Below are 25,971 nucleotides of genomic sequence, written 5' to 3'. Positions count from 1 at the left end.
AAATTTTTCCACCTTTCACCAGCTTTCTACTTTAACCTCCTAGAGGCAATATCCTCTGCCCATTCTACCCTGATCAAGCAGAAAAGCAACTATATCTAAAATTGTGCCAAATGTAAAAAACATTGAAGAAAATTTCTTTTGTTTTTTTTTTTTCCATTAAAGAGAAAACAGTTGTTCAATTTAAGATAACTGTCAGCTTCTTGAAATTTAAATAACAAAGTGCTTTCTATTCTTTAAATTACCTGGCATGGATTTAAAACACTGATCACCACAAATAAAATTTCCTTTTTATAAGAATGAGACTTTAATTTAAAGGACCTAAAGAATCAGAGTTGAGGAGCACCTGGGTGGCTCAGTTGAGCATCTGCCTTTGGCTCAGGTCATGATCCCAGAGTCCTGGGATGGAGTCTCACATCAGGCTCCCCACAGGAGCCTATACTTCCCTCTGCCTGTGTCTCTGCCATTCTCTCTCCATATCTATCATGAATAAATAAATAAAATCTAAAAAAAAAAAAAGAAAAGAAAAGAAAAGAAAAAAGAATCAGAGTTGAAGGCTTCATTCTACCACTAACTTGAGCCTCCTAAAGCCTGTACCTTGAACCTCTGCTTTACCTGTAGATTATATATAGTGAATCATCTGAGAATTTAATGAAATTGGATTATAAAAGATTTTGCAAACCATAAGTCACATTTTATAATCCCATTTATATTTTAATTTTCTAATTAGGAAATCCATTTCAGTGCTTTGGAAGTTTCTAAAGTAATTATGAGGATTTAATTTGATAAATTTAAAAAATTACAATTTACTCCATTAAGGACAGTTGATTCTTGAACAAGATGGAAGCTAAGGGGCACTGACTTCCTCATGCAGTTGAAAATCTGTGTATAACTTCTGACTCCCCCAAAACCTAACTATTGACCTAAAGCGTTACTGATAACATAAGTAGCTGATTAGTAAATAATTTATATTTATATATTGTATTCTTTGTATTACATATTGTATTCTTACAATAAAGTATACTAGAGAAAAGATTACATATTGTATTCTTACAATAAAGTAAGCTAGAGAAAAGAAGATGTTATTTTTAAAAATCATTAAGGAAGAGAAAATACATTTACAGTACTGTATTGTAAAAAATCTGTGTATAGTTGGACCTGTACATTTCAAATACATGTTGTTCAAGAGACAACAATATACTGCCATGTGCATCATGGGATCTTGCCATCAATGCTCCTGAATAGTATAAAAGCACAGTTAAACATCCTGGGAACATTTCAGAAGAAGAGCATCTTAGTTTGGTTATCTATTTTCTGTGAAGTACTCTTGAACATGAAAGCCTCTGAGTGTTAATTGACACTTTCACCTTGAATTGGAAGGGTTCTATAAATTGTCATCATTTTTTTTAAATGTCATGTTGTACTCCTCACATCATTTTATTCAGTTTTTCTCATTTCCAAAGGAAACACAGTAAGATTACATAAATAAATTTGCCCACATCAAGGACAGTGTACATGAAATGCAATGATTAGAGCCAAGCCATACTTTCTTAACATAACTTCAGTTCAGAAGGTAAGGTTATTATAAAATTCCAAAATTCAGGCTATGTTTCCTTGTTTTATATATCGTTCTTAAGTCCTATATATTGTTCTTCCCCATATATGAAGTTAAGTCATAGACCTCTCATTGAAAATGATCCTCCTTGGGGTGCCTGGATGACTCAGTCAGTTGGATGTCCGCTCATGATTTCTGCTCAGGCCATGCTCTCATTCCTGGAGTGGAATACCATGTTGGGCTCCATGCTCAGCATGGAGTCTGCTTGAGATTCTCTCTCTCTCCCTCTCCCTCTTCCCTTCCCCCCATTCTTTCTCTAATAAGTAAAATCTATTTTTAAAAAGATAAAATGATCCTACTTATTTTAATAAGTGGAAAATATAGCTATTAATAGCATTTGGGCTATATTTATCAGCTAACTGTCCAACAAAAATGCTACTAAATCTTTATGTAGATCAGCAAAAGAGAGGTGGCAATAAGAAAGTCTTATTGTAAGAAAGTAGCAGGTTCTTAAAACCATCTGATTAGGGTGGACAGGGAATGATCTGGGTTGGGGGATGGAGAAATCATAGGGGTCTAATCTGATCTAAGAGAGATTCCATAAAAAAAGCTGAGAGTTCATGAACTTTAGAGAAAGGGTTCATTTAGATTAAGTGTAGACCAAGTGTCCTAAGTACAGCTGGAGAGTTGAGTAAAGGTGTGAAGGAGGGAACTATATGAAGCTTGTGAAAAGATTAGCAAACCACAACTTACATATGCCCAAGTTAAGTTAAGCAATGATCTGAGACTCATCAGTGAATGAAAAAAAAATTTAGATATTTTAGATCCCAAAATAAACTTCTATATCAATAGCCAAGGACTGGGAATCCAACATATTTGTTTAGTTATTGTGGTGATATTTTTGAACACAAAAATAGATGGCCTAAGTTGACTTTTTTTAAAAATAAAAGCTTAAATTTAATGAAAAAAAAAAGGTGGGATATTTTCTCTTTCCTACCAAATGCTTCTTTGATTGGATTCTTCATGTTGCAAACAGATGTTTTAAAGTAATTTTGTACACTTTAATCTTAATGATAGAGAAGTCATGACATTTAAATGTCACAGATATTAGCTATAGAGGCCTTCTTTTTCAAAAAGTTAGATCAAAATACTGAAGAGAAACACACCACATGTTAATGGTCAGTGTCTCTGTGTGTAAATTAATGAATGACAGTTCTTCTTCTGTATAATTAAACATGAATTCTTATGGTAGCAAACAGTAAAATGAAAGAAATTCCAGTTAATATTTACTGAATTAGTTGGAATAATTCAGCACTAAATGATAGAAAAGTAGAAAAAACAAAATAATGGTCCCAACAAGATAAATGGTTATGCTCACATAAATCTCACTCCTCCCTCAGGAACCTAAATCTTCTGTAGTTCAAGGCTCCACCATCCCAAAACTGTGGCCCTCAACCTCTTGGCCCAGCAAGGTTATAGCTGAGTTTTAGGCAATACAATGGAGGAAGACATGAAAAAGAAAAAAAAGAGTATGTGACAGCTGTCTCTAAAGGAGTGTATTAGTCATCTATTCATACAACAAATTGCCACAAACTTAGCAACTTAAACACAGATATTTATTATCTTACAGTTTCCTTCAGTCAGGAATACAGACACAGCTTTGCTAGTTCCTTTGCTTAGGGTTTCAGTGTTGCTGTGAAGATACTGGCTCGACAGCATTCTCATCTGGGGGCTAAGCTGAGGAAGAATCCATTTCTAAGACAACTCAAGTCATTTGCAGAATTCATTTCATGTAGTTGTTGGACAGAGGGCCCTGGCTTCTTTCTGACTGTTGGCTGGAGGCTGACTTCACCTCTAGGGGACACAGTTTCTAAAGGCTGTTCACAGTTTCTAGAGGCCTCCCACAGTTTCTCAAGGACTTTTGCAGCTCCCTGATACATGAGGTCCTCCAATGTGGCCAATTATTCAATCCAGACAGAAAGGAGAGCCTCTAGAGTTAGTGTGCTAGCAAGATGGAGTCTTATGTAACATAACCTAAACACAAGAATGACATCCTGTTACCTTTTCCGTATTTTATTGCTTTGCAACAAATCACCGGTCCTGCTCACCCTCAGAGGGAGGCAGAAGATACAGGGAGATAACTCCTAAACACTAAGAGACAAATAAAATGAGGGCTTCTTACATGTCTGTCTACCACAGGAAGTCTCCCAGAAACAATGACACAATCTTCCCTCTTTTATCCCATTAGCTAAAGCTTAGCCACATCTAGTTGGAAGATGCAGCCTCTTCCCCCGCCCCAGATTACCATGTGTCCTACCTAATACCAATCTGATTATTGTGGAAGGAGAGAGTGAATTTTGGGAGACAAAGAGCAGACTGTCTTCCAATTAGAGACCTTCCTATCAGAACTTCTGCAGCAATCCAGTGAAATAAGGAACATGACAGCATCTGGCATAGATTAGCAGGTAGACAAATGACATTCTCTGATTATATCTACTAAATTTACTACAAGTTGTAGTTTGATTATTAGAATAGAAATTAAATTCCATTAAAGGAAGAAAAGCTTTTGGGTAGAAAATCATGCTCAAATTTCTAGTACCCCAAGATTTAGTTTTCGGATAAATTGAGATAGTCTTTCGGCTTTTATTCTTATAAACCGGACCAACCTGATAACCTCACTTAAAAAAAATTGTATCTGTATAACCTTTTGCAATTTCCATAGTACTATCTCACATGTTGTATTTTATTCTCATTTTTCTCAATGACTGTCCATTCCTCTCATCTAGCAGGTGAAGTTGGAAGACTTCAAAGTTCAGTAACTGGCAAATGGCACAGGCCAAATGGCACAGGCCAAGCAAATGTACAGGTCATATACTTCTACATAGATTCTACTACACCCTAATGTCAAGAAATCAATTTCATGGAAAAATAAAAATGTGAGATATTAAGCATTTGAACAAATGCTAGATGCTGGTTAAGCTCCAGAACTGTGGAAATATCCAGATAATTGGCAGATTCTTGTCTTGTTTTTTTTGCTGTGTATGACATAAGCTCAACCAAAAGGACTGATGAAAAGAAGAAGAGGAAAGAAAGGCAGGTCAGAGGGAGGGACAATAGTTTATGAAAGGGTCCTGTACCATGGAAAGAGCTTTAACATTTGAATAAGTGACTATGAAGAAAAATTTTTAAATAAAGAGAATTATTAGTTACAAAGTGAATCCAATCGTTCAGAAATGTGATGTCTGCAAACATTGAGACCTTTCCAAAATAGGTTATTGCTAGGCTATTAAAATTAAACTCTTTCGCATATACTCTCTACCCTTCACTCTCTATTACACTGGACCCTCCATGGCTATGGCTGTGGTTTTCATCTTTTGTTTTGTTTTTTTTTTCTGGAGAGCTGAAAGAAGAAACTGGGCCAAGTGTGATGAGTCACTGAAGATCAGTCCCATAAGTAAGTTTCTTTGACCCTTTTTATGCCCTCACTACTCCCCAGACTAGGTGAGATTGTTTGATACTCACTTTCATTAGCCAGTATGTTTCATTGTGGACTTACAATAGAAAGTGATAATTGTAAGTAATGTAATTAAGTTAATTGTGAAACATTAGCTGTGTAATAATATGAAAATCAGGAGGTCAGGGTCTAGCTCACTACTATATTTCTGCAGCTCATTATATACATGTACAATACCCCATACATATTTGTTAATGGTCTAAGCATAACTAATTCGTGAGGAAAGCGTAACAATATAATGAAAAGAGCCTGAGTCTTGGAATTAAATTTCTGCCTATCGCCATTTTTTTCTTTTTTCTCTCCTCTCCACCTTATACCCAACCTACCTCAAAGGTCATCCACTATCAGTGTATAGACTTTGGAACATTACTTACACTTCCTAAGCCTGGTTTCCTACTTCTACACAATTATACTATGTTGAGCTCTTATATACAGCATATACAAAACCCCAACACGTGGCAAGTGCATATCATGTTTTCTGTCTCATTGTCATCTCTGTTGCTATTATTGTGCAGAGGTTCTATTATGACTATTTGTCAAAGTGGCTAAGTTTTTAGGTAATTGTTAAGCAGACACAGATGGATACATATATAAACGACCAAGTCTGGCGTGAGGGAATGAAACACATAGTTTATTATTTGTAAAGTGATATAAATTAAATTGATATGGTTTTCCTAGTTTTGTTTGGTTGAGATTCTATCCTATATTGAAAAGCAATAGTTTTCTATATTGAGTTACAGTTAAGATTCATAGGAGCCAGAAAACTGTTGCTCCCAGAGTAGTGAAGGTTGAATGAAAAATATTTCTGTTACCACTCTAAGCCCTTTAGCCAAGTTTTTTTTTTTAATTTTTGTTTATATACAAAGCTATTACAAGTTTTAAGTTCTAAATATATAATTTACATATAAAACTATAGACACAAATACAAAATCTTTCAAAGGTTAATTCTTAAATATACTTTACAAAACAGTTTAAGAAAAAGAACATTTTAAGATTTGGATTAATTTGTTCAAGAAATACTTATTGATCTCTTCCAGAGGGCTGCACTGTATCCTACAGAGGAAAAATAAAATGACCATTAATCCCAGCAATTAAAATGAGACTTTGAGGGATCCCTGGGTGGCGCAGCGGTTTGGTGCCTGCCTTTGGCCCAGGGCGCGATCCTGGAGACCCGGGATCGAATCCCACATCAGGCTCCCGGTGCATGGAGCCTGCTTCTCCCTCTGCCTGTGTCTCTGCCTCTCTCTCTCTCTCTGTGACTATCATAAATAAATAAAGATTAAAAATAAATAAATAAAAAAAATAAAATGAGACTTTGGAGAAAAATACTTTGCACTTAACCAGTAGTTTCCTGTAATTTTATTCATCTAGGTGTATGTGTTTTATTTCAAGCTTGATTTTAAGAAAACTGAAAGAGAGCATCTACTACCTTTTCTTTCAGAATGCCAAAAATGCTGAGCAACACTTAAATTTAATGCTAGGCAAGCAGAGTTTCCATTTTCATTTCTTCTATACTATTGAGGGCACTTGTTCATATCTGAGGGAGAAAAACTGTATACATAAATTTTCCCTTTACCAATTAAATTTTCATTTTTTATACTCACAGTTCTCTAATTTAAATGTTTGGTGGAGAAGTCAGTCAAAAAAGCCTCAAGCCTAAGAATATTGGATTTATCAATCCATAATATACAGGGCATCTCAATTTTCTCTGCTATTTTCTTTTCTTTAACAATTTCTCGTATCACTATTTCAAAGATACTTTCAGAGGCACAAAACAAAATTAATTCATACAACTCTTACTCCTTGAATATTTATTATTTTCTTCAATCTCTTGAAATCCAATGATCGGATATAATGGAGAAACATCATACTAAGATGGATGGAAGTATATTCTGGGGTCTTTATGAAGCCTGTTTTCACACAATTTGAGAGCAGAATCACCCACTTAACTCTCACAATGAATCTATCTTTATTACATGGCATGAGGCCAAACTATAAAATGATGTTTTAATGTTGCAAGCAAGTTCAAAGAAATACCTTAATGATGTTTGGTCCTGCCTGGATATTAAGAATAACTTTGAAAACTCACAGAGCATGTTCTACAATCTGATGATTGCTTGTATTTCCCCATTAAGATGGAACAAAACAACAGTTATTTCAATAGCTTATGCTAAACCTATAGATATGAATACATTTACATGTCAAACAGTCACCACCTTAGGCCTGTAATTAACTCTACAGACATTATGACCAGCACAGGAGAACTTAAACTAGTTACACCAAGAGAAAAAAATTATTTTTTGAGGACAAAGCATTTGAAGTTAAAAAGAACTGATAGAAAATGAGTAAAGGTACTCTTTGGCTCAGGAATAAAAAACATTTAATGACAGGATAAAATAAAATTATTTCCTTTATCAGGGACAGGAAAAAACATTACCTATTAGACTAAGAAAATAATTTATTTCTCTGTTAGTGTATTTTCCTAGAGTCTGTTGTGAAAACCCTCTACCTGGAGCAGTGGAAAACACAAAATGAATCAGTGAGGAAGCCAGCCCTTGAGGAGGTAAGGCCATTTGCCTGTTTATAAATCTTGCTACTTTTTACTTTAAAAAAAATTTTTTTTTCTAAAAAAAAAAATTCTTTTTCTTTGTTTACTCAATTGTATGGAGAACACCAATTAAAATATTCACTTTACTGTGTATTTATTATGATTAACACAAAAACAGATAATGTCTTGAAAACCAAATAACTTTTACAATAATAAATGTTCAGGGGTGCCTGAGTGGCTCAGTGGGTTAAGAGTGCAACTCTTGATTTCAGCTCAGGTCATGATCTCAGGCTCCTGGGATATTCTCTAAATAAATAAATCTTTAATAATAATAGTAATAATAGTGATAATAATAATAAATGTTCATTCTTACAGACCACATAAAGACAATCTGTTTTCTCAATAATGTTCTAATCCAGGGGTTCATAAAGTGTGGTCTCAGATAAGTAGCATCTACATCACCTAGGAATTTGTTAAAAATGCAAATTCTCATGCCCCACTTACCTCTGGGAATGGAGCCCAGCAATCTGTGATTTGGTAAGCCCTCCAGAGGATACTGATGTACACTGAGGTTTGAGAATCACTGCTCTAACCTGGTCTATGAAGTTTTACACTGGTATTCTATAAAATGAAATCTTCATACCATAGACGGTGTTTGCAAGGAGACTTGGAAGCAGGTAAGACTGATCTTTCTGTGGTTTCCAAGAAGCCCAATATCTGATTTCACTGCTCTTCCTCCTAATCAATCATTTTGCTGAAATTTTTGGTTTTGATCTATTTTCACTTGAACATCTTTTGAGACAATGGAGTTAGGGTACACTTCCTTGAGCTGAGTTAGCAGATCCTAGCTAGAAATACGGTTTCTTTGAAATCTTCACTCCATTACCTTCAGCTGAACAATGTCACTAATTACTAGGACTATAAATCCAAGCTGAATATTTTTCAAGAAAAGTAATACACTTATGAGCTATTTCAGATCAGAAGTACTGATGTGTTCTTTATAAGCACCTGCATTTTTAAAAACTAGTTAGAATAATATAGTGCTTTAATTTAGGCATTGAAAAATAGAAGATAACTCTGCAAATCGAAACGGCCTTTCCCCAAATTCTTTTATAACCATCACCTTCCACATAGAAGCATTTAGGTGAAGGCCAAAGACCTATCAAAATGTACAAATAATCTTAACTGATTAAAAATTGTTAAATCTCTACATCACTGTGATTCAAAGCCTTACTTCAGAGTCACTAAATACAATAATTATTTCAATTTACAAAAGTGCATACATTTGCTCTTTTTTTCTTCTGTTTAATGGTTTATTTAGGTAATTTGCAGACTCTTCCCTTTGCATTTGAAGCTGTGTATCTGATAAAAATATTTCATGTTGTCTCAAGGCTTCTCGGAGGTTGCCAGAAACCTGAACTTGCATTTTTTGAGGTACTCAGTATTTACATAAATAATAATAGATAAGCTAAAGGGGGTTACAAAAACTGTGGTATATCCTTCAAGTATAAACTAACACATAAAAAAATACTGCATCAGCTCATTTGGAGATGATTTAACTTGAGGTGCTTCACAAATGTGAGGCCCTAGACCAGAGTGCTTTTTTCATCTCTGCTTCATCCGCTTTCTGTCATAGGTTCTTGGTTGTCTATAACTAGAGTTATGCTAAATTGGAATATCTCTGTGGAGGAAAAATGGTTCCCTGACCTTCATATTCCTAGAAAAAGAAGATAGGAAGGAAAGGCTAGAGGAGGCAATGGTTGACAGAACTATCTGCTCGGTTCTTGCCTGTCTGCTGGGCAAGTAAAGAGAAAGGGAATATAGGTGGCATATTGATCTGCTACTACACTGGCCTAAATTTCCCATGTACACAGATGGGATTTTTTTTTTTTTTAAGATTTTATTTATTTGAGAGAGAGAGAGCACAAGCAGAGGCAGCAGCAAGCAGAGGGAGAAGCAGGCTTTCTGTGGAGCAGAAGCCCAATGCAGGACTGAATCCCAGGACTCTGGGATCATGACTTGAGCCAAAGGTCATAGGAAAAGATGGCATAATCCTAAAGTATCTGCACTTCCAGATGGATGGCTGGAAGTAGCAGTCACCCATGAAGGTAGCAGTTCCTCTCAAAGCATCAGGAAACTTGATTATGCCTCTGTCACATCTAGTTAAAGAAAATGCCAAAATATAGTCATAGAAATACTAAATATCTTACTCTGTAGAAGAGGTTTTCTGCTTTTTTTGGTTTTGTTTTTGTGCAGGGAAGACAGAAGAAGAAAGAAGAAGAGAATGCCATTTCTGAACGTAACCACATATCCTGAAACACTCAGAACGTATGGATTTATGAATATTGTCTCTTCCCTAAAATCTTGTAGAAGATCTTGTTTCACCCATAGCTGGATTCTGAGTTCAAGTATCCCCATCTGGGCTTAACTGTTCTCTAACTCCCAGGCATGCCTCCCTGGGCATTAGCTTCATTCTCAGACTTCAGGTGGTGACACAAGAGGCTCCAAGCTCACATATCATTCTGCAAGGTCCCATAGAAGAGAGTGCACTTCCTTAAGGGGGGTGGGGCGTGGGAGGAGGCGGCCAGAAGGTCCTAGAAGGGTGCCTTTTTGTCTCTAATTGGCCAGGCTGGGTCACATTCTTTTCTGTAAATTCTAATCCCAGCTACCAGGAGCACAAAATACCCTCAATGGTGCCATCTGCATCGTGGGTCACCAGTGAGCCAGAGTCGCTGTTGACCTGTTAGCAAAGGGGCTAAAAAGGAGGCGGAGCGGTGGGGTCCTCCAAGAGGCACAGACTGAGCAGCTGGGACAAAAGGCCACAGGTAGCCCGACAAGTTACCGTTGGAAGACCCACCTCCCCCACTTAGGAAACTCGCACCTATGCTACGTTAATGGATCAAAATAAGATTTTTCGGAAATCATTCGATTGAGGGTCCTAAGCAAACTGAAGTTTTGAAGGAGTGTAACCTGACACCTTGGGGCTCCCCCCCCCCCCCGCCCCCAACAAAACGCCGCTTCAAGTCCTCCACTTGTCCTCAGGGACTGGACGGAACACAGGGCCCCTCGGAAAGCCGGACGACAGGCAGCCGCGGGCTGCGGCCTGGAAGCCGCCGCCACACGCCCCCACACGCCCCCACACGCCGCCGCGCCCCGTCACCAGCCCGAGCAAGGCCAGAGGGGTCGCGGCAAGCGCGCCACCTTCCCGGAGCCGCCTCAGGGACTCGCACCCGCTTCCCAGGCGGCGCGACCAGTGTCACCCTTGGCGGCCTCCACGCTCTGCGGGCAGCGGCCGTCGGGACCCCCGCAGGGCGGCGCCCCCCACCCCCGCCCGCGCGAGGCGGCCGGACCGAGGCGCCCCCACCTCACCCCCGTAGGGCGCCCCCGCCCCGCCCCCATCCACCTCACCCCCGTAGGGCGCCCCCCGCCCCGCCCCGCCCCCACCCACCCCTCGCGAGGCGGCCGGACGGAGGCGCCCCCACCCCGGGGCACGAGCGGGCGCGCGCGGGCCGGGAGCGGGGAGCCGGGCGGCGGCGGCGCGGCCGGGCGGGTCCCGGGGCCGCGGGGCGCGTGGGAGCGAGCGCACGAGCCCCCGAGCCCCCGAGCCCCCGAGTCCCCGGGCGCCCGCCGCGCTCGCCCCGCCGCCGCTGCCAGCCGGGCCCCGCCCGCGCTCCGGCCCGAGTCGCCCCCCGGACCGTCGCGGAGGCCGCGGACCCCGGGAAGGAGGCCCCCGCGGACGGCTGCGGCCCCAGGTAACCGGCGCGGAGGACGGACGGACGGACGGACGCACGGACGCTCCTCGCCCCAGAGCGCCCCCGGCGGCGGGGAGGGCGGCGGGGAGGGCGGCCCCGGAGGCGGCGCTGGGGGGGCGGGGGGCGGGGCTCGCGGGGGTCCTGAAACCGCCGCGCGTTGTTACCTGATTAGCCTTTCCTCTAATGTCTTAAATAAGTTTTTTTTTAGACAATGGGAAAAAAAAAAAAAAAAAAAAACCAGCCTCCTGGATGACTGCAGGTTTAGAGATCTAATCCCGAAAGTTTTGCGTGGTGTGCGTACTTGCTTATGCATATTTATTAACCGGTTAAGTCTTCAGCTAGTCAGAAAATTGGCATTTAAAATATTCTTTGAGGGACATTACACGTTCGCTGTTGCGCTCAGGCATCGTGTTATTTACCGGCTTAGTTAGCATCTGTCTGCCCGAAGTGGTACCGGAGCCCGTCCCTTGGCGACGGGCCTTGCATGTGACACTCTTGCCCTCTAGCGCCTCGCCAGCTTGGTAGCAGTTTGATGGCTGATATCAGTAAGATGTTACATAACACAAGGGGACTGGGCCGGAACTGGTGCTGCTGCCACTTGTGAAGCCGAAAAGCCTGAGCCTGTGGTGGTGGATGCTGCTGTTTCGGTGCCTCTTAGGTCTGCTGAAACTTCCTCAAGCATTTTCCGCGCCTTCGACTTTGATTCCAGGTAAGCGCATCTGTTAATTTACACTCTCCCTGTCATAGCTCGCTCATAAACGTCAGGGCTTTTAGTAAGAGAGAGCAACTTTGTTTTCAATTAATCTACGAATTTCAGGATTGAACAAGTGCCTGGTTTTATTCTTGTAGAAGAAATGGAACGATTTTAATTAGATTCAGTGAGACACAGAAATATTCTTGGGTAATTTTAAAGCTTCTCCTAAATAAAATTGAAGTATCGAGGAGATGATCCCTTATAATTGTTGAAGATCTCCACCAACAAGTTGTGATTATTCTGCAGCAGATTTGTTAAACAGAACACATGTCTTTTGCTTGATGGACTAGAAATTTGTAAGCAACGTTAGAGATTTAGACTATAACTACCCGTCTGTCTATACAATAATGATTCTCAACAAATCTTTCTATTGTCTTGATGCAATTCATTTTATAGATACTATTTGAGATTACACAGTTCACAAAATTACATGCAACTTGGAAAGAAATATTCAGCCTATGTATTGAATATAGAAGCTTTAAATTAAAGGCAAGTACATGTATCTTCCATTTAATATGTCCACTTTTTTTTTTCCTCAAAAGAACCAAGTTAACATTCTTTAAGAGGTTTACCTAGATCATCTTCCAACTAGTTCTTCTAATATCTGGAAACTCTTTAAGCTTCAAACCCATTTAAAGTTGAAATTTAATTCATATTCTTTATAAATACATTGAAGTACAGCAACATATATAATCTGGGAAGAGTTTTAAGGAAATCACTCCTAAGTAATGTAAATAGCTACATCTTCATAGTAGATTAAAATAAAAATCAAATATTGAGATACATGTGAAACTGATCTCCAGCTCTTTTCTTTGTCCTTAGAAAATATCATATTATCAACTATTGAACAATGCTGTTCACCACAGAGCAGAATGATAAGGAGCACAAACTCTCAAACATCTGATAGTCAGCTGAAGGGCATTTTTCCCTTTTTCTTCTACTATAGCTTCCTATTAATATTGTATCTGAGGAGATTTCAAAAATAAATTTGAAAGAGACTCTTGAAAAATAGTACTGAACATGTCAAGAGATTTGCCCTAACAGAAGCTTGCTCTCTCGCTCTTTCTCCAGTTAACACAGTATCTGCTATCTCTCATATTTTTATTGTTTTTCTTTATGGTCCTAGTGGTGAAATAGAAGGCATTTCTCTTTGTATAGTAAATACTACTATTAAACTGGTTACATGAGTTAATTTCTTCATAGTTTTTAGAATGAAAGCTTCCTAGGTTTCAGATAAAACAAAACTTTTATATCTTTCTAGACAGATTTGTTATAGTTTACTTCAGTTGAGTTATGGTATACCTTCTCTTTTAGTACATTTTCTTGAGGAAAGTATTATTTCAGAAGATTACAGCAAGTCTTAATTTGTGGTGTAACTGAAAGGTTTACTGGAAAAAAAAAATAGAATGGGAGAGACAGCCAGGCATTTGAGGTTCATTTTTCTGGACCAGATAGGATATATATTCAGTTCAATACTGAAGAAGTTATTATGAGCTAAAATCTAAATATTCAGTGGTCAACTGGCTTTTCTTTCAATTCAGGGAATCTTATATGACTTCCTTGAAACCTGGTTGAGTCGTAACTGTTCTTTAGTGATTAGTGCCAACTTTTAAACCTAAATATGTATTTGTTGAGGTATATAATATATTCAAAGAAAGCCATATTTAAATACTTTGTGATGTGTATCCACTATAAATCCAGAGAAATAGGATTGTAATAAAAACACTATTCTCAACTAAATGAATGTCTTGGATTTATAATTGCTTAACAGGTTAGACAATAGGAAAAAACAGTGGAAGTTTGTTTTTCCTGTCCTGTGGCTTTGAAGATAAGCATTCACATGGACATGCATGAATTCTAAACACCTGTCCAGATTAGAGGATGCTACTGGGCCACAAAAGTAACAGCTTACAATAATAATGATAATTAGCCTGAACAGTGCTCAAAATTGTTTTATAACTGATTTTTTTCTTACAGTACACAATAGTTGTAGAAAACCAATTGGGTTTTTTGTCTGTTGTTTGTTTTTATAAAAACTATATTCTTAGGTTCTCGGACGTCACAGTGACCTTCGTGTTACTCTAAACATTCTTCATCAATTGTATGTAAGTTTCATAACTAGAGAAACATTTGGGGTTTTCTACAATTAATGTGTATAACAGATTATTTCACAAAAATTTCCACAAATTACTGAGGACTATAACTCTTGATTATCTGTTGCTAAACTGCATCTCAGTGATGGGTATCATTTTACATACACTTCATTTTTAATTCTTTTCTTTGGTTACAATATTTGAGAATAACATGAAGTTAGATATGAATTTTAGACCTGGTTCTGTCATGAGAGATGTACTCTTGGACAACTCCCTTGCTAGCTCTGGGCCTTCCTTGGTCCCTTCCCTGGAAAATGACAATCTCAGCGATCCTTTCTTATCTTCTTTGTTGTTCAGCATTGTAGAAATTGTTCTGAAAGATAGGACAAATAGACATGAAAACAGGGAATAATATAAAACTTGATTGGTACTGTTTTCTAGATACTTGGGAATAGATGAAAAAGTTTTTATTTTTTTTAATATTTTATTTATTTATGCATGAGAGACACATATAGAGAGAGGCAGAGACACAGGCAGAGGGAGAAGCAGGCTCCATGCAGGGAGCCCGACGCAGGACTCGATCCCGGGTCTCCAGGATCCCACCCTGGGCCGAAGGCAGCGCTAAACCACTGAGCCACTGGGGGCTGCCCACATGCAAAAGTTTTTAAAATAAAAGTTAACACTCATAGAGTTACTTTGTACCAGGCACTGTTCTAAGTGCTCATATATTAATTTTTAGCTCACATAATCTTCAAAAAGATTATTTGAGGTAGATGCTTTAATTATTTCCATTGGACAATTGAGGAAACTGAGGAAATGAGAGGCTACTTACCTTTCTAAGATCATATACTTCTAAGTGGTAAAGATGGGATTCAGTTTGAGTCTGGCTCCCAATGCACATGCCTTTAACCACCATATTACATTGTGTCTTTCTCGGTTTTCAAGTATTTGTGCTTGATACGCCTCTTGGTACAACAGAGGCAATGCACATACCACTTCAGTCGTTTCCATCATTTCCATCCTTATGTACTTCTACATACGAAATGATCATTTATTCATTCAAGAGATATTTACTCATCACCTAGTATCAGGTCAGGCTTATACCAGTGCCCAAGACCATTATCTGTGGTGCCTTCCCTAAGGAAGTATATACAGTCTAGTTTAGGTGATTTCTTTCTTCTCTCATGATATCCCGATTGGATTGACTGTCACTTGTTCAAAAAGATGCCTAAGGTAACAGAGGAAGAATTTGTCTAACGTCTTTGTTGATGCATTCATAGGATAGAGAGTAATCAAACCAAGACCTCAGACTTCCTAGGACTCCCTATCATATTTCTTCATTGCTCCTCTCTGCTCATTTTACATAATCCTCTCTGCAGATTGGCTGCCTCTGCTTCTCTGATTCATATAACCTGCCCTAAAACATTAGCCAAACACTGATCTGAAATTTCACTTATGGTCTAGGCAAACAGAGAGAGATTAGGTTAATACTGTTGTTCCCATGACTCTGAAGAAGAATAAAAAATGACACAGGTCATGTTAGATCCCGAAAGCTGCACTGGCAGTAGTCACATGTCCTGCTATTAGGCATACATGATGCGTACATATGTTGTAGCTCAATTTAAGGGGATTTGGGAGACATTTCCTCCTTTAAATCACACAGGCAGAATAAACAAAGCAGTAGTAGAGTAGTTTTCTTGTCTTGCCTCACTGGGTGGCATAACACTGAGAGAGGTGGGGAGGGGGGAGGATTGTTTCCTTGATAATTTCTAAATATAAAGAAGGAGAGAAAATTGCAATAGAAATTGGATGTATCAAACAAAGCCAGCGCCCCCAAGTGCAGCTATTTGCCCATCCATCCTAAAGAAAACCACGTTTCTGGAGACAATATATTCTTGGTCATACTCCACGCAAATCAGCATCTGACTTGCCTACCACAGCAAGGTTCAATTAACATGACACAATTTCACACATTTCTTCCCAAAGAAGAGCATGTTCGTTGTCAATTTTTAATACTACTAAATTACTTTTAGCAAATTCATGTAATGTATTTGAAGCCTCCCAATGCATTTTTCAACACTATAAAATAAAGTTAATTTTGTGAAAGGGGAATGTTGTCAAGATCTTTTAAATATCTTTCATTTATGTTAGAACCTGAAGTTCTTTAGTTATTAATACTCATTTTCCAGATGGCAATCTTTTTTTCAACATTTCTTGTACTGCCAACTTCAACGTGATTCTATTTCATTTAGAAATTGATTTTTACTTTGGGATGATGGTGGGTGTTAGTGGAAGAGAAAAGATAGGTTACAGTGACAAGTAGGTGCTTCCCCTTACAGATATTGCCATATTTTACAAAATGAATATTTGTATATATTCAGTTCTTTACTATGTATATGGAATGGCTTATGATTCCAAAATATAATTTCTCTTCTGCCTTTTGTTAGTGGTATATAATTAAATAATGGCTAATGCTCCCTTGGTGGAAAACAGATGTTTTCCTTTTTAAAAACATAGATGGATTACAAAACAACTCTAGGCATGCCAAATTCTGAAAAATATCAGAATGGGATAAATAGGCATTTGAGTAAGATTCAGTGAAAGGTACATTCTGGATGTGCCTCACTGTGTCTGTGGTCAAGGTGGTCATTGCCATTCACAGTGTTTATATTATCACCCTCACTATTATTTGAGGCCAGTGTGACTAGTGGAGATATCCATTTTCAGAAGATGGTCTGACTTAATGACTGTCCTAGTTTGTGAAGACAGCTGCTATTTGCAAAATTTAGTACAGGCTCTCTTTTCACTCATTTAACAATATTCAGTGGGATGTTCTTAGTTCAAGCACTGTATTGATATCAAGAATATAGAGGTGAACAAGGCAGGTACTTACAGATGCTTCCAATCACAGAAATATTACACAGAAAACCACATGACTAATTATAACTATGGAATGTGCTGCAGAGGTAAAGTAGATGGTGATGTGAGAGTGTATAAAAAGAGAGACCCAACAGATCTGGGGAATCAAAGGAGGCTTTTGTGAGGCAGGAACCTTTATGCTTAGAGCTGTAGGATTTAGAGGATGAAGACAGATGAAGAAATGGGAGAAAACTTCCAGAGAAAATTTGGAAGTCCTTCCAAAGAGGACAGCATTTGAGGAGACCCTGAGTCAGAAAAGAGGTTATTGCTTTTGGGGAACAGAAAAAGAACTCATTTGCCTGGAACTTAAAGGGGAGCACACCATTGAATCAGGCCTGAGATGTAAGAGTGAGAAGCATTCCTCACAGTGAATCTTGTAGGGCCTGTATAGGAATTTGCATTTTAATGAGTAAGTGAAATAGGCAGCCATTGATATGTTTTCTGCTGGGAAGAAACAATCTGATTTGCACTTTGATGCTGGACTGAGAAAAGTAGAAAAGGAGCCCAGAGTGTTTATGATGAAGCTAATTTTTGCAATAGTTCAAGTGAGAGGGATGTTGCCTAGGAAAGAGCAGTGTGCTGAACAGGGGAGGTGAGTTTTGGGAAATGGAAATGAGAGGACTTGGGTTTATTTAAATAAGCACAAGTGAGGAAAAAGAAGGTGTCAAGGATGAACCACTATATGGTCGTGGGAAGATGAAGAGTTTTACAAAATAGACCATACATTCCATTTAAGACAGGTTGAGTTTTCTTGTGATATGAATCCAGTGGAGCTCAACAGTAGCTGGCATATAAGAACACACAGTTACTGTGAGTTGTTGTTGTTATTATATCAAGTTGATAGTTCAATTTGCAATCCTGGAGCTCAGAGGAAGGAGGTTGGACTTACAAATAGACATTTGGAATTTACTGAAGCATAGATGGTAGTGAAAGCCAGTGAGTGTGTGATCTGATCTAGGGTAATGGGGAGGAATGAGAAGAAGCCCAGGGATGGACATGATGCTGGATTATGCCTCTGATTGAGTCTTTTCCTCTGGTCTGACTTTAACTTCCTGCATCAAAGGTGGAGTTCCTTCACTTCCCACAACTCTGCTTACACTGGAATGCTTGTACCTGTCCCTTTAAAACTCTTAGTGAATTTTTATTGGCCGTCTTCAGGATATTTCCCATTTTCTATGTTGGTTATATCATCTTCATCATTATCATCATGTCAGGTAACGTATAGTATATACATTCTATGTGCCACTTTCTAAGAGCTCTTTATAGTTTATCTCATAATCCTCATTAAAACCCTATTAATAAGTACCACAAGTATCGCCCATTTTCATATGCAGAAACTGCAGCATCTAAAGATAATAGCTACCAACATGTTCCTAGCATGAAAAGTGTGTGTTGCAGTTGCTGCCTTGGGTGCGTGGTGTCTTCACTGCAGGCTGTCGAGTTCCAATTTCATTTCAACCACTATGAGCTGTGGTATCTTGGGCAGGCTACTGCTTTTAAAAGGCCCAATACCATGATGGCATGTCAAAAGTGTTTGCTAATTTATGTGTGTTGCTCTTGTTGTTACTCTACCTTCCCATATGATGTTACCTCCTTCACTGTGCCTTCTAGGAAATCCTGATGAAGTGGTGACGTTTATAACCATCCCAACCTTGCACCTTACCTGTATCTACTCTGACTGTTCCCAAATACCTACATGGTTTATTGACTTTATAATTTAATTTGCACTTCCTTGGTCGTTCAGCATATCCCTCATCATAGGTATCCAAATGTAAGCACAGCCGTCAGCTCTATACTTATAGTAAAGATAGTTGTGTCCTTGGAACTCTGTGATATGCAGGGCAGTGTATCTGTTTGTCAGTCATTCAGAGAACCTAGCAGACCATGCAAAGTCTGTAATTTTCAATGTATATTTGTGAGAGCACTTCAAGAATATAATCATCACTATACCCAAGTGTTTGCCTGTTGCTCTTGTTGGCCTTTAAAAATGTTTTTATCCTGTTTCTTGTCTGAAAGTTTCCTGGGAATGACACAAACTCTATACCCTTGGAAACTTCAATCTAACAAGAAAGAGACATTAAACAAATCATGTTGCTAATAATATTTAGTAAGAGTTGTGATAAAAGCCTGAAATAAAATGTAATTATAATTAGATTACAACATGATCTAAAGGGGGAGGAGTAGACTTGGTCAGAAAAGGCTTTCTTGAGGAATTAAGTATGTGTAGCATATCCAGATTTGCCAATGACCCATTTATTTCAAATGTTTCCTTGCCTTTTTATTTGTCAACCTCCAGCTATTTTACAGAACATTGTCATTTTGCTATCTCCTTCTGCATCATTCAGTCACCTATCTGAAACTTAGATGAACATCATTAGCTCAAGCCAATTTCCACTCTAAGCTAGCGTGTTTCTATCACTGGCACTTTTATTCTTCTAGCCCCCAAGCCTGCCTAGTCCCTCAACCATATCAATAATCACTTCCTTTTTGTTTTTCTCCTGTATCTCCATTTTCATTCTCCCTAATAACCAGCTTAGTCTGGACTCACACCATTCCCCACCTGGATTGTGAAGCAGCCCCTTAGCTGGGACGGTCCTGATTCCACCTGTACAATGTAGCATATACTTTCTCTGTTCATATGACTGCTCTTTGTCCAATCTGGATGCCTCTGCTGCCCTAATAATCTGTAAACATGATTTTTATTGTCTCTCTTCTATTTGGATTCATCTAGTGCTATTTCCAAGTCTATACTTTTGTGCTTCACAATCACTTCCAAGGACATTCATTAATCTGCAGGACTCCTTGAATGAAATATCATTTCCATTTTCAACCCAACACATAGTATCATTTTAGTCTCCCTCTCAGATAAACATACTGTAACCATTTCATTTCTTTAACCTTGCCAGGTATTTTTGCCAACACTTTCATCCCACTCTCATATCCAAATCTTTCCCATTGTCTTATGTCCCCATCAAGCACCATGTCTCTTAGAAACTGTTTCCCTAAATTTCATTAACCTTTTATTCATTGTTAATCTTTGTTTTGAAACTTGTGACAAACATAGTCTGTACCACATAAACCACTATTACGTACAACATAGTGTTGGCTATTGTTTCACAAGTCATTTCCCCCAACAGAGATCATGCTTCTGCAAGCAAGGATCACTCTTAATATTACTTCTATGATGTCCTCTGCGCCTGATGTAGCACTTACCCCAAACTGGGTATTCAACACAACACCTGATGACAGATCCCAGAATAATTAATTGATAGGTATCTTTGTGGGTGAAGATTTAATATCTACCATGGTGGCTTCTTTTATCCTATGTTAGTATGGTATGATTATATTTTCCTAGTATTAAGTAAAACAGAGACATTAAATCCAGCTAATGTATAGGTAATTATAATCATATTAACAGTGATATGTAACCTCAAAAATAAGTTATGACATTAGAATAAAGTGGAAGTGTCAAATTAACTTGTAAGGTTAATATGCCATTGTAATTTACTAATTCCACAAGTAGTCATTGGGTGCTTAACTGTATGCCTGGCTCTAGGGACTTAATGATAGAGGGCTTCTCTCTAGCCTCTTAGAATTTACAGTTAGATAAGAGAGACTGAGCGACTGACCTTAAAATCTTACTTACAATAGTGTCATGAATTACAAAGAAGATATCATTTCTACAGTGACCATGTGTAACTGTTGGTCTTACCAACTTTAGAAGGTTAGCTCCATCTGAGAAGTTTTCACCAGGGAACTGTGTAGAGGAGCTTCATTCTCCACATGTACCTGTCTTCCTAGTCATCCCCGCCAGTGAAGGGCTCGGGAGAAGTTGCTATAGTGCCATCCCATGCAGAAGGAGTGACTGCATCAGTTCAGTCCATTCTGACATTTTTGGAGCTAATAGACATACAGAGAATGGGAAGGAGTTGGTGGTGGATGAGGTTGCACTAAGAATATTAACTTTTGAGAATCTATACCAGAGACTAAATTTGGCTACAGAGAAGTGTGCTGTCAAAAGAAGGTTTGAAGAAAACCTAAGGAATCTTAATGTATCCATTTAAATGTCTTCGACCAAATCCTACCCTCAGAGATATACGCTGGAATTCCCTTGGCTTCAGGAGGAAAATTGAAGAGTTTAATAGAAAAGAGAGGACTTTCAGTATTTCATACCTGCTAATGGAGAGGGTAGCTAATATCCATCCTAAATAGTGAGAGCAAGTACTCCTCACCACTTTGCCCCATCACAAATAAGATTAATTTGAGTTACAGTGCCTTTCATTTCTGACAATATGAACAAACCATGAAACACTGCTCTCTGAAATGCAAAATGTGGTAATACATTTTGTATCCAGTCAAAAACACTTCACTGCTAAAATTGAGACAGACATAGAAAGATATGAGATTTTATATCCTGCCATTATACTCCAGAATATTATATTATTCATAAACATGTACATAACTTTTAAAGTGCAATTACCTTTCAAAATGAAATAACTACAATTACAATGGAAATTCTCAGTTGTCCCAGTAATTTTGATTTGCTTAAATAACACCTACATCTATGCTAGATTGTTTAAAAGAGTAGAATGTTACCATTTATGTTAGACTTATTTTCAAGGATGCCAGGTCACTTGATGCCTTTTCACTTGACAGGGTGGTGGTATACCACAGACCCCCATGCCATACTAAGTTCTCTTCCTCCTTTCTTTGCAGTGTCCCTCAGACTTGTCACTTCCCACATTCTCCCTGACCTATGATCACTAACAGTTTATAATTAGATTGTGAGAAATCAGCCTGCACTGGCTTGCCAGCCTTGATTCTTTTAATGGTGCTCTAGGCTATCTTCCACGTTATTGATTAGTTCATTTTCCTGAAAAATCTCACCCTTACCACATTATTCCCTAAATCAGGAAAGTATAATGGCTCCCTATTGGTTTTCTCAACCATGAACTTCTACGCTATCAAATCTCTCCATAATCTAAGGTACCCATACTTTGTAAAATTTATGTTTAGGATATTTCATACCCTTGCTTTCCATTCTTCATCAGAGTGTTCCTTGCCCAATATTGTGCTCACTCCTGCCTCTATAAATTCCCTCTATCTCATATGCCTACTTACACTCCCTCATCCTTAAAGGCTCTTCCCAAATCCTGCATCCCCCTGGGACATTGCAGGCTTCCCCATTTGCCATGGTCTCTTATCTCATCTCATGAGAGTCATTTATCTCTAATCAACAACGATTTATTATTGTCATGCTAGTCACTGTCTCTACTTCATAATATTGGACCCCTTAAATATATTCACTCTGTTGACCATTTACATTCTTTTTTAAAAAAATAGAAGATAGTTACCTCATAAATATTGATGAATGAATGACATAGATGCCCTATGTTTGAATGAATAATTATAATATATAATTTACAGGGAAAATGTCCTATTCATGAGTATCCTATTCTGTAAATATACTGCAATTGTACACCAGAATGTATTGTTTGTAAAGATAAACATGTTATTCAAAATATTGTTCATTGCTTATTTCACAGATGAATATCACAGAATTTTAGGTGAAGATCACCAGAATGTTCTTGGTGATTTATTCTAACCTTATCATTTTACTTAGAAGGTCCTAAGGCCAAAGTGACACAATTAGTGAGAGGCAGTGGTGCAGTGAACCCTTTCAGTCTGCCTTGTGGACAATAAGATGATCTTTCTTAATTTTTTTATACTCCAATTTTTTATACTTCATTTTTCCATACTCCTGAAAAGTGCCAGGACTTTAAGACTCTAATAAACTTCTGCTCTAAGAAGCACTCGAGTTTCTTTCTTATTGTTTTTTAAAAGCTACTAATTTTTTCTAAGATTAGTAAAACTTGAAAGAGATTTGAAATTACAGCATGACAAGGTGTTTCATGAAGTTTGTTATTGTTATTGGTTTTAAAAGACACTTTTATAGTACTTTTTCAAGTAATTACTGAGCTCTTTTCCAAAAAGCAGAAACTAGTGTCTTAACTATAGCACCTAATGAAATATGTCCAAACTTTCATGAATTTTCAGTATATGTAGTTAAACACATATGTATCATGTATGCCTTACATGACGTGGCAGTGTATGGCTCAGGTGACCTCTCTGTGTGGTCTTAGGTCTGTGGTATCTATAGAGTTTGATGCAAAGCTCAGTAAATAACAGGAAATTTCTTGTTAGCCCAATGTATTTTCCAAATGAAGGACAGAGAGCCTCTATTAAATGGAGCCCTCTTCCCGTTTCTATCACCCCCATGTCCTCATCCAGATCTGGGAAGAGGAAACAGAGGTTTTCTTACAGACCATACACCAGTTCATCTGTCTAACAGGTTGCCACTTGTGCCAGTCAGCAGGAAAAAGCTTGCTCACTTTAATGCCACAGAATGAATGTTTGATATTCTGTTCTATTTCATTCTACTTTTCAGACTGTATTTTCTGTGAGCCCTGATCAAGTGACACAAATGCGCTGCAATGGTGACATAAACTATTGACTGAGACTGGACAAGTAGCTGAACCCCGTCTTTTCTTTTCTTCTTCTTTTTTTTTTATGGTGCTTCTATTGGAACAGTCTGAGGAAAGTATATACAACATGAGTTTTATCATGAAGCTTCACAGACACTTTCAAAGGACGGTTATTCTGCTTGCCACATTTTGTATGGTGAGCATTATTATTTCTGCCTACTACCTATACAGTGGCTACAAACAAGAAAATGAACCCTCTGAGATGATGTCAGAAGTGGACTGTGGGGACTTCCAACACCTACCATACAGACTTATGGAAGTCAAGACAATGAAGCTTTCTGACACTTCGAGGACAGACCCCACAGTTCTGGTGTTTGTGGAGAGCCAATACTCATCGCTTGGTCAAGACATAATTATGATTCTAGAATCCAGCAGATTCCAGTATCACATTGAAATTGCTCCTGGAAAGGGGGATCTCCCAGCACTTATAGAAAAAACTAAAGGCAAATATATTCTCATTATTTATGAGAATATATTAAAGTATATAAATATGGACTCTTGGAACCGAAGCCTTTTAGATAAATACTGTGTGGAATATGGTGTGGGTATCATTGGATTCCACAAAACTAGTGAGAAGAGTCTACAGAGCTTTCAGTTGAAAGGTTTCCCTTTTTCCATATATGGAAACCTTGCAGTAAAAGATTGTTGTATTAATCCTCATTCTCCATTGCTTCATGTGACCAAATCTTCCAAGCTTGAAAAAGGTTCTTTACCTGGAACTGACTGGACAGTTTTCCAGATTAATCACTCAGCCTACCAACCAGTAATATTCGCCAAAGTAAAGACCCCAGAGAACCTTTCTCCTCCCATCTTTAAAGGTGCTTTTTATGCCACTGTCATACACGACTTGGGGCTTCATGATGGAATTCAAAGAGTTTTTTTTGGCAACAACTTAAACTTTTGGTTGCACAAGCTCATCTTCATAGATGCTGTTTCCTTCTTGTCAGGAAAGAGGCTGACACTGTCCTTGGACAGGTACATTCTTGTGGATATCGATGATATTTTTGTGGGAAAGGAAGGAACAAGAATGAACACCAATGATGTTAAGGTAAGGCCCTTTTTATCTCGAAGTTTCAAAGTTTAGGTCATCTCTCTGTAGGTTTACTAGGTATGTCAGTTTTTCTCGGGCTGAGGGATTTCCTGGGACATGGGATATTCATTTTATTTGGAAAGTCTTAGGTAAACTGGGATGAGTTGGCTATTCTCAGCTATATTTGAGATATTGGGCTATTTCTCACTGAATCAAGGAAAAATGACTACTAAAAGATTGAGCGTGGCAGGATCCTGATTTTGCTATCTATATATAAAGCTATAGAGTAGAAGCCATCTTGTTTAATTAACTTTCCAGAAACTATCTACCTTAGAAAACTACTACTAATCTAAGACTTTAGTTCATTTAAATATGAAATCAAAGTGAATTTGTTTTAATGAAAATAAATACTCCCACAAATTTTCAAGAATTAAAGATCTCATAAGTAGCAAGTTCAGATATTTTTGTAAGTCAAATGTGCAACTCACTTTCTCTCATATTTTTGAAACTCTGAAAATCAGCACTACTAAATATGGAAAGCTATGAATATATAGAAGCATACTTATTCATACACAAACATAAGGATTTAAATTAAGTTTCAGAATTCATTGAACACTTCTGGGACGTATATGAAGTCCATCATGCTGCATTTAAATGGTATTAGTTTCTTATTATATAAAACTGTTGCCCTATTGAAAACAATTATTTGAGGATAGTTGACTTTGTGAATGAATTGTGTTATATAAACAACTGGTTGTTATAATATTAATGAAATTTAAAATTAAAATGATCTACATTTATCTTATTTTCCATCCAAAATACGATAGGATTCTATCTTTCTTATACTATGGATTGATTTCTCATAAAAGTGAAAGGACAGATCTTGATACATATTTTTTATTCTGTGCATCTTTGACCTTTTAGTAAAATACAAAGATGGAAAAAAATATTGAAAACTGCATTCTTTTCTGTAAAGACTAAGCATCAAGCAAATAATAGTAATGTTCATCACACTAGTTAATGTGCTAAGAATACCAGAAAGACCATTAAATGTTACCGTAAAAGAGTATAAAAACTGAAAAAAAAGACCCCCATATTTTTGACAATATTATGGACTCCTCTTTTTAACTCAACAAAAATTAACATAGAAGTTGTGCTTAAGTTTTCATTAAGTTTTATGAAATATACTTGAAAATTGTAGCTACATTAAAACCAAGTTAGTAGCTTAAACATTATGCACTTGAAGATTACAAACAGTATATAA

At 37.9% G+C, this 25,971-nt stretch overlaps 1 protein-coding gene and 1 long non-coding RNA gene across 6 annotated transcripts in view; one reads left to right on the top strand and one right to left on the bottom strand.

Annotated features, from left to right (window-relative positions):
- The window catches only part of LOC140598567 (uncharacterized), a 308,814-nt gene that overhangs the window by 116,238 nt on the left and 166,605 nt on the right, over window positions 1-25,971 (bottom strand). For all 3 annotated transcript variants that reach the window (XR_012001017.1, XR_012001018.1, XR_012001019.1), the window contains one exon: window positions 14,450-14,586. This is a non-coding gene — a long non-coding RNA (uncharacterized lncRNA). The remainder of the gene's footprint in view (window positions 1-14,449; window positions 14,587-25,971) is intronic.
- LOC112930966 (bifunctional heparan sulfate N-deacetylase/N-sulfotransferase 3) overlaps window positions 11,289-25,971 on the top strand; it is a 174,133-nt gene continuing 159,450 nt past the window's right edge. For 2 of the 3 annotated variants that reach the window (XM_072755358.1, XM_072755357.1), the window contains exons 1-3: window positions 11,289-11,366; window positions 11,873-12,075; window positions 23,581-24,725. In XM_072755358.1, the coding sequence (XP_072611459.1) occupies window positions 23,703-24,725 (1,023 nt within the window). In that variant the 5' untranslated portion in view covers window positions 11,289-11,366; window positions 11,873-12,075; window positions 23,581-23,702. Of the gene's footprint in view, window positions 11,367-11,476; window positions 12,076-23,580; window positions 24,726-25,971 lie in introns of those variants that run through there. The other variant, XM_026013440.2, reaches the window with a different exon arrangement.

Source organism: Vulpes vulpes, chromosome 4 (assembly GCF_048418805.1).
Source record: "Vulpes vulpes isolate BD-2025 chromosome 4, VulVul3, whole genome shotgun sequence".
Classification (NCBI taxonomy): Eukaryota; Metazoa; Chordata; class Mammalia; order Carnivora; family Canidae; genus Vulpes; species Vulpes vulpes.
This window is presented reverse-complemented; position numbering and strand designations above follow the sequence as displayed.